The sequence below is a fragment of the Hippocampus comes genome, unplaced genomic scaffold (assembly GCF_001891065.2).
Source record: "Hippocampus comes isolate QL1 unplaced genomic scaffold, H_comes_QL1_v1.1 scaffold97, whole genome shotgun sequence".
Lineage (NCBI taxonomy): Eukaryota > Metazoa > Chordata > Actinopteri > Syngnathiformes > Syngnathidae > Hippocampus > Hippocampus comes.
Window position 1 is genome coordinate 130,900 of NW_017806172.1, and position 9,640 is coordinate 140,539.

Below are 9,640 nucleotides of genomic sequence, written 5' to 3' on the forward strand. Positions count from 1 at the left end.
GTAAACGCGTCAGAATAGCAAATCGGCCTGTAAATGAATTATTGATAAGGCCCAGGAATGCATTATTAACGCCGCCAAAAAAAAAAGACGCTTAAATGGAATCCTTTTTTTTTTTTTTTTTTTTAAAAGATGAAGATATAATGTACGGTATTTGATTGATGTGTTGCAGCAGTGAGGATAACAGCATGGAGGACGAAAGTGAGCCGCTCTCCAAGAGACACTCGGACGGCATCTTCACCGACAGCTACAGCCGCTACAGGAAGCAGATGGCTGTGCAAAAGTATCTGGCGGCCGTCCTGGGACGAAGGTACAGACAGAGAGTGCGCACTAAAGGACGCCGGCTCGCCTATTTGTAGTGCAGCCCTCCCACCCGCACACTTTGTGCGTGTATACGGTATAAATGTATGACCCCCCCCCCGCCCCCCCAACCCGCACACACGCACACGCAGCCAGTGTCATCCGCCCATCATCCATCCACATGATATAGCAAAGCGGTGGATTGCGCCTCTGTGTTCTCCTTCGACATGATGTAATTATGTATGACGTTAAGACATTAAAATGAATATTTTATTAATAATATCGTTTCCCCCTCACCCTCATTTTTTTTTTTGCTACGAGAAAAAAAAAAGGAACTTGATTAACCCTCCTGTTATTTTGCTGTCAAATTGACTCCATTTAAAGTATAAAAGAATACCAAAAAGTTCAGATGTTAGCATTTAAAATGCAAGGGGGAAGGATGAATAATGAGAATGCTTTGGGGATTATTTCTTTCTTTTTCTGACTCTGGCTTCTTGATAATTACACATCGGTGCCCTGGGTCAGAATGATCCATTTTCAAGTAAAAAAAAAAAAAAAAAGAAATCCTGAATAAAAAAAAAAAACCAACAATGAAAACAAAAAACCCAAGGCAACACTTAAATGGACTCAATTAGAAAAAAATCACAATTAAAATACCATTTTCAAACAGTTTGACGTAAATAAACACGCCCTGGGTCAAAATGACCCATTTCAAGTTAAAAAAAAAGAAATCCCGAATAGAAAAACAAAAAAAAAACCCCAAACCAACACTTAAATGGACTCAATTAAAAAAAATTGCAATGAAAATACCACGTTCAAACAGTTTGACATAAATAAATACGCCCCTGGGTCGAAATGACCCATTTAAAAGTGAAAGAATTTCAGGTTTCACATATATACATTGACATTGTTAGTTGTTGAGATAATCATGACATTTAAAAGATGCTTTTTCACACCCCTCCACCTTCTCCATTTTGGACACCTGTGGCTCAATAAACATGACCCGGGTCAAACTGACCCATTTCAAAATGAATGAATTGCACATCATCCGATCCCATATTTGTCATGAAATCGTTAAGCATAGTGTTAACAATGACCTATAAACACTCAGTGTGATTCCCCCCGCCTTTTTTGAACAATTTGGGATGATTAAACACAGTCTGGGTCAAACTGACCCAGGAAAATGATTGCTAGTCGTAACAGGAGGGTTAAACTCAACAGTCCATGGATGAATATCTATTTATTTTCATGTTTCAAGATGTTTGAAAAAAAAAAAGAGAAAAAAAGATCATAATTGTGCACCTTCAAAGTTATGTGCTTGAAAAGAAAAAAAAAGTCATCTATACATATATATATACATATAAAGATATATATATATGCAGAGAAATAAATAGATAAAAAAGACAATCAAAGTATTGAATGTTATACTTATTTTTGTAAGCTATTTTTTTAAGTGTTGTTTGTTTTTTGGACAAAAACAGGCCCAAAGAAGTGGTGAGCATGCTACATATCTGTGTATGAGTTTGTGTGCGCGTGTGTGTTAAACACTCCATTGAAAAATTATGATTATGATTATTATTATATTTTTTTTATTCCTGCAAGGGTGCCTCAATGCTGCTCACACTTGCACATGTGTGGAAAATATGCGTGCGCGTGTTTGTGTCAAAAGTGCGCTCGGCAAAAAGGAGTGCAAAATCTGCATTTACTTGTTCGTTATTTTGTGGAATAGCTGCATGCTCTTGTATTGTTGGCAGAAAGTGTGTGTTGTGTGTACATAGCAGGGATTCACAAACTGTTCGGCAGCTGGGTGCATGGGGGTGCGCAAGATTAAAAATGTCATGCCAGTTGACATCTACGACGTGTGCCGCCCTCCCCGGGTGACATTTGTTCACAAAGTACAAAAGGTTCAAGATCAGTCATTATTTTTGATTTGATCATCCGTAGTGTTTTGACGCAAGGGGTGGGTTGGTGCGCCAACTATGTCAGGTTTGTCAATCAGTCGGGGAATTTCGTGTGGAAATTTGGGTGTCGACCTGCTGATAAAGAAGACGCGGGTAATCAGAAGCTGTTAAATAAGAGAGAAGAGGGCGGGCACATAGTCAAGCGCAAAAAAAAAAAAAAAAGTTAAATAGGATTTTGGTAAAAAATACATGAGCCAAAATGCAGTACAGTGACTGCTCCATCTTCTTCTCCGCAATCTAGTGATGTTATTTGTCCCCCTGTTGGTTAAACAGCAAAGTGGGGGCGCAGCAAATCTGTTGGGATGCAGAAGGGGGTGCGTGGCATAAAAAAAGTTGTTTATCTATGGTGTTAAAATTAAGGTACAATTTTTTTTAGGTGGGAATTTGGCCAAAGATCACTGGAGGCACAAAAGCTAAAAACAAAAAAGAAAACTCGGTACACATTCAAATAATGCATTTTTGTTGATCATGTTTGATAAAACTATAAAAAATAAGGGGAGGGGGTGCGCCAGTTATGTCAATTTGTAGGGCTTGTCATTTGTCATTAGCGATTTTGTGTCGGGAGTCTAGGCAAAGAGATGAGGAAGCGACCACATAAAACAGAGGCTATTACATAAAAGAGAAGGTTGGCACACCTCCCAGAATTTTTCCCTCAGCGTTTCGGTTCAAATCAGGTATCCAATATGCACTTTGGATACTGCTCATCTTCCTCTGCGATGTCAAATCAACAATCTAGTGGTGCGTGCCCAACAATTTTGATTTTTGGGCTGCTGTTTTCAAGGTCAAATCGAGAGAGGCAAGGGGGTTGCATCAACTGTCGAGATGCGTAAGGAGGTGCGTGGCTTACCAAGTTGGTGGCGCAAACGTTTTTCAAAACTGCACTTCATCGTTGCAATGATTTCGGATGGAAATGCCCGAGGCAATTTTTAAAATCACGCTTGCATGATTAAACAAAGCAGAGTGGGGGGAATCCGTGAGTGCAGGAGACAATCTGAGGCTGTTATATCACATCGAAGGTTGGCGCACCTCCCGCTTGGGTAAAATTGGAGTACCCGCAACGCACTTCATCAACTGCCCGTTTTCTGTGATTTGAAATCAACAACGTACTTGTATGCACACCTAACTTTTTTTTTTTTTAGATTTGGCCACGTGTTGATTGCCTTTGCAAAATAACATTTCGGAGAGGGGGTGCACTGACTTTTTTGAAAGGAAAGTTTTTCCAAGATTGCCATTCATCAAGAGGATTTGGGGAGGTCTAAAGATCATTTTGAGATGCGCTGCTAAATAATGATCAGCATTTCCTTCAAAATAACTTTTAAGAACATTTTTATTATTTTGTCACATGTTACAATAACGTTTGCTTGATGAAACGAGGCAGAGGAGGGTGCGCCAACGCCGGCGGAACGTTGAAGGAGTTAAAAGCAAAATTGTATAGACGACACAATAATGACTTTGAGATTCAACTTTTGTTTTGCTAAAAAAAAAAAAAATAGAGAAGAAAACCCCCAAAACAAAAACAGAGCATCCTTATAGCCCCTGAGGTGCGTAGCATTATTTGTTGGAACCCCTCTGTCTTGAGATAAGGAAGAGAGGATTGCGTTCTAAGGTTGTTACATAACAGAAAAAATGCACCATTTCAGTCCAAAATGACACGGTTAATCCTGAGCACCCCGAAATGACATTTGCGCACCCCCAACGGGGAATCTCTCACAATTTGGGAATCCCTCTATCAGGAGATGTGAAGAGAATGAGGGCGACACACCTTTGCGCACCTCCATTGGTTGAATCGGAGGCATCTTTCCCATCCTACCTTCATTTAAGACGACTCAAAAGTGCTCGAGAACGGCCCTCCCCCCAAATTTCGGCCTCACCCGACAGTCTTTACATGGCGTGAGTGTTTCTGAGTGCGTGGAGTGCATTTATCGGACGGAGTTGGAGACAGCTCCTGGCTTTTGGTGGCTCGCTTCGATGTGAAAAAAAAAGAAAAAGAAAATCAACAAAAAACAAAAAAATTAGGTTGAAAAGAAAATAGATGAAAAAAAAATCGCCACCAATGACAGATGGCAATTTCAGTGGCCCTACAATGCTGCAAAGTCCACGATTGAAAGTTTTCCCGTTTTGATCACTTGGTCTTGGCCCAAGCGTCGTAGAATTAGCTCTTCTTTGTTTTTTGGGTTTGTTTTTTTTTCACGCATGACCAATGATTCATTGAGTTCAAATATATATATCAATATATATGAAAAAAAATTGAATGTATATGTCAATGGAGCAGGAAACGTGCGTGTGCGTGCGCGCGCGTGTGTGTATGTGTGTTTGTGTGTGCGTGTGCATGATTTCGGGGTGTTTCCGTGTCTGTGGGAGTTGTACAAAATGACCAGTGTTTGTTATTGTTGATGATAAGGTGGTGGTATTTATTGATTTAGTTCTTTATTTTGGCTCGATATTAAATGAGAAAAAAAAAAAGTCCTACTCGATCATCATTTCTATGTGCATCGCTATATAGAAGCTCCCCCCCCCACCACACACACACACACACACACACACAAAACAAGGGGTAGTGATGGTGGTTGGGTGACAAATGCCTGTTGTTATCTTTGTGAAAGCGCCAAACGCCTTACTTTCAATGTTGAATGGAACCGTAACTAGGAAAACAATGTGTTTGCAAAGTGAACCCGAGTCGAAGTTGAGTGACGACGCACGCACAGGATTCCTTTGCTTCCGGAGCTGTGGGAAGAGGGGGCGGGGGGGTTGACCTTTGCTCATTTGTCAATCAAAGTGTTGTACGATTTGTATGAATAAATTTTTTTGTAAAACAACATCTCCTCATCAACGTGTAATCTTTGAAGCGCAAATGATCCGTCCGGCGACGCGTCGAATTCGCACGCGATCCCGGCGTTTCTGAAAGACACTCCAAAACCAAAGAACAAAACAAAAGGTCGAGTTGACGGTCTCGCCGATCAAAAGCGAAACCCCGAATGCACCGAATCAACCTGGCACACAAACGCGCCGTACTTTGAACGCCACTCAAAAGTCATACAATTGGGGGCGGGGACAAACCCATTTTATTTTGTTACCTTGTCCATCAAAAGTGACACTCTGTGGACCGTGCATATTCGCAGTTCAGTGTTCCCAAATTCAGCTCTTGGTGGTTTTTTTTGTGCTATTTTATTTCCCAATTCTCGACGGACTCGATTTTTTGTCTTTTTATGGTGGCTCTCCAGGCCTATTCACACTGCACTTGGTTTCCTTGGTGTTCACCGCGGGGCGGGGCGCGTGGACGATGGTGATCCTTTGCAAGCTCGACCACACATCCGGTCAAGCGTCGGCTCAGCGGCTTAGCAGAAAATAGCACGGATGGTTCCGCCCGCCGCCGGTTCGTCCAATGCTGTTAGCATAACGAGCTCCCTGCCGTCGCCGCGCCAGAGCGGAACATGTCCCAATGCCACGCGCCTTGCCAAGTGCGGTGTGAAAAGGCTCGAAGAAGGAGGATCAGACGTTCGCCGTTCCTGCTCGGGCTGATGAAATGAAACCTGAAATGCGCCCAACCAAAGCTCGGGAACCAAAGAGGCACGCTAACAAAGGCCTTACTTTGGCGCCTCACTTGTCAAAAACGAATCCTCAAATACATCCAAGGAAACTCCAAACGTCCCGAATGGAACCTCGAATGCGCCGCACGCATCACAGACGGACTTTGAAAGAGAACTGCCTTCAACCCCCGGCACACGCGCGCGCGGCACGGAAGAAAACGCGCTTGGAAAGATGCTACGAACCCAAACAAACAAACGGTGGGCTTCGGCGCTTGCATCGTTCAAAACGAACCCTCAAATGGACCAAACGAAACCTCGAATGCGCCTCAAATGCACCCGAGCAAGCAACACCAAGACATCTCCCCTCCCCCTCCCATCCTCTTCCTCCCCCCCCTTCTTTCCTCGGCCTTGACGGTGCGGCCGAGTCCCGCGGGAGACGAGAAAGGGTGTGGCGACGCTGTGTTTGCGATCTGATCCGTGCGCGTGCGTGCGTGTTTATGCAGCAGAGCTCAACTAACCCAATCAGAGACGTGTTGCATGGCAACGCTGCGCACAAAGGGGACAGACACGCTTACGTGCACGTACGTGTCCACATGTTTGCACGCACCAAGAAGTAGGTGGAGCGTGCATACTTTTGGAGTGCGACCTTTGACCTCGGCGGGATGATGGTGGTGGTGGTGGGGGGGGGTCTTCTTCTGCAGCGGCGGAGGTGGAAGAGAGAGAGAGAGAGAGAGGGAAAGCCAATGTGTGACGTGTGGAGAAAAAGGAATGAGCTCACACACGGACATCTTTGTTTCCTCCCTCGGAGGGTGACAGATTGTCGCCTGTCAAGGTTTGCGCTTCCCGTCTGAGGAGCGGCACCGTGCGCGTCCTTTATTTAACGTTACACGCGACATTCTTTTCAACTTGACACCGAAGCCGATAAAGAACGCTGTCCTTTCGGGCCCCTCCTTTATGCGACCGCGTTGCTTTTGCGAGTACAAAAGGGCCTGGCATTTTTCGTGATGCTTTGTTTTCTTTTGTTGGGATTTCTGTTCTTTTCATTCAAACATAGGCGGCCCGGTGGTGAGCGCGTCGACTTCGCAGTGCGCAGGCACCGGGTTCAATTCCAGCTGTGGCCTCCCTGTGTGGAGTTTGCATATTCTCCCCGGGCCCGCCTGCGTGGCTTTTCTCCGGGTACTCGGGTTTCCGCCCACCTTCCAAAAACATGCACGGCAGGCTGATTGAAATCGTCTCTCGCTTTGAGCGTGAGGGCGGATGGTTGTTGGTCTCTGTGTGCCTTGCGGTTGGCTGGTTTTTAAGTACGATTCCCAGAGAGGGGGGCTGACATGGCCACCTACTGGCCTGGCATGCAAATGACAGCGCTTTTCACGCAAGCAGCACCAAGATACCTTTCGACACGGACTTTTCCGGTCCTGAGACGTTCCACCGCAGACGAGTTGAGATTCACACCGGTCCAGAGGCGAAGGCAAACGCCCACCCGCCCGGAGCCGATCTGTAAACGACGCCCGAGTCGCTAAGAGCCTCGGTGGCTCCTCCGCGCGCCTGCGAGCGTCAGCCGAGCCGTTCTCGTCAGCATCTCTGAGGCGAGGGGAGGAGACTGAAACCCGGTAGGCGCCTCGGGGTACGTCTCAATCACGTGGCAGGCAAAAGCGGGGAAAGGAGGGGGCGGACACACCCATTTTTCTTTGTGTGTGAGACCAGGCCGGGCCGATCGGTCTACATGCGTGTTCCGAGGATCTGCCGTAGTATGAAAAAAAGAAATACAGTACATTTGAAAAAAATGAATAAAACAGAATTTTCCTTCTATCTTGTTTTAGTGACAAACAAAAATATCCGGCAGGTTCATTTCTTTGAAATGATGCCAAATTCCAAAGTTTGACTGTGGAATCATTTCACCGTCGAGGGTGCCTTGTATTCGAAGAATAAATTCTCCAAATGTTGCTTTCGAATTCTAAATTTAGGAATAAATGTCGTGAAATTATATTGCAGGTTTTTTTTGGGGGGGGGTCATTTGTAATTTCTCAAGTGAAAAATGCTGAAAAGAATGGTTCCATTTTAATTCAACATTATAATACAATCATTTTGGAAATTTCAAAATTTTTTTTGCTTGACTTTTTAATTTCATGAAGGAAAGATTAATGTCTGAATTTTGCAGGGATGAAACGATACACATGCCATTTTCTGGTCCTTTTTTTTTCTAAATATCTCTTTAAGCTACGTTACCAACTATTTAATTATGAATTCAATGGTCCCCCCCCCCCCACCCACAAGATCATCTGGATGTTGTAGAGTTGTAATCATCCCATGTTTTACCAACAGCACAATGCCTCAATTCTCCTTTTTTCTTTTCGCTCTGGCAGCGCTACTCCTCAATTGTACTCTAATGAACGAAGCGGGGGTCACGTTTTAGGGAATGAATGGGGTGGGTCCGGTTCCTGGGGGAGGCCCCGGGGAGGGGGGGCCTGCCTCCCTAAAGTCCCATATCGTGGCTGGTGGTGTCGCATGTTTCATTAAGCGGCAGACAGCGTGCGGTCCCACTGGGAGATGCAGCGGAGGGAGGCGTGGCCAGTTTTTACGGACACGGACCATCGCTCACTCGAAGGAGGCTTGTAAGGGGGACGGGTTTCAAAAAAAAAGAAGAAAAAAACACCCCCAAAAAGTTGTTTTTGACTGAATTTGCACATTCAGTATTTGTATTTTGTTTTGGGTTGCGCTGATTCTAAATCAATAAATCAATACAACAGAGAAAGTCGCTCACCAGTGACTCCGGACTTGAGTAGTTTTTGTTTCCACTGAATATTTATTCACTTTAACCCGTCGGAATTATTGGGAGGACTACTTTTGACTTTTACTGGAGTACTGACAGTAACACAACTCGTACTTTTGCCCCCCGGTCTGTTGTCGGCGCGCGTTGCTAGCAACAAACAAAAGGGCCCGCTCTCAAAGACCCTTTCGAGGAGAGGAAGCGGACACTCAAGAGCACAAGCGCTTGTTCTTCCATCATCCTCCCGTTCCTGGAGTACCGCTTCTTCCGAAACGGGAGCCGGCGGGTGACTTCTTGAACCCGCGCCACGAGCCAAACAACAACTTGACGCCCTCTTCCGGGGTTGGACAAATAGCCGTCTCGCCGGTCTCCCGTAGCCGGATTCATTGAGGATTCACTGTGCAAACACTGAATAATGGAACACGGAAACAGGGGTGCCAACGCGCGGTGTGAAATTAGTGAGAGAAATCATCTATTTTTGTCTCCACTTCTCCTGCCTGCACGCCGCTCGCTTCATTACTGTCCCCTTTTTTTTTTTGTGGTTGACGGAGACTTTCCTGAATGGGAGGAGTGTTAATTAAGAAGGAGAAGAGTGAGAGATGCTTATCACAGCGACTGCGATGACTCCAAGTGGAGCCCACGCGCAAGCTCGGGGGCGGCGTGTCGTCTTTTAACAAACACAAAGGGGAAGAAGGTGCGCCTTCTTTCTCAAGAGACTCGGCCGGGATTTCCCGCAACGCAAAACGCTCTCATTAGTCGGAATGCTGCGTGTCAACTGGAGATTTGCTTTTGACGCAAACAACATGTGAGGTAAGGGCAAAGTCGGGCTGAACATTCCTGACGTGAGAGGACCCCAATTACAAAAGAGAAGGCAAAAACGAAATGAAAAAGGAAGCAAATGTGCCAAACTCTGCCCACCCCCGCTACCCATTCAGCATTTGAATTCAGTCCTCAAATCACCCTTCAACCCTCCTCCTCCTCCTCCTCTCATCAATCCATCTCATCCGAACCAGCATCAGCTTGTCACCTTTTCTCCATCCGTCGCGCCCGTCTCTCCGCACACAAATTCACGTCACCACCTTTTCATT

At 45.3% G+C, this 9,640-nt stretch overlaps 1 protein-coding gene and 1 long non-coding RNA gene across 5 annotated transcripts in view; both read left to right on the top strand.

Annotated features, from left to right (window-relative positions):
* Nucleotides 1-864, top strand: part of adcyap1b (adenylate cyclase activating polypeptide 1b) — a 12,562-nt gene extending 11,698 nt beyond the window's left edge. For 2 of the 4 annotated variants that reach the window (XM_019896318.1, XM_019896320.1), the window contains one exon: nt 170-864. In XM_019896318.1, the coding sequence (XP_019751877.1) occupies nt 170-356 (187 nt within the window). In that variant the 3' untranslated portion in view covers nt 357-864. The remainder of the gene's footprint in view (nt 1-169) is intronic. The other 2 variants (XM_019896319.1, XM_019896321.1) reach the window with 1 other exon arrangement.
* The window catches only part of LOC109531823 (uncharacterized), an 18,913-nt gene extending 14,658 nt beyond the window's left edge, over nt 1-4,255 (top strand). Inside the window, exon 3 of the long non-coding RNA XR_002171254.1 lies at nt 2,672-4,255. This is a non-coding gene — a long non-coding RNA (uncharacterized LOC109531823). The remainder of the gene's footprint in view (nt 1-2,671) is intronic.
* The last annotated feature ends 5,385 nt before the right edge of the window (nt 4,256-9,640 follow it).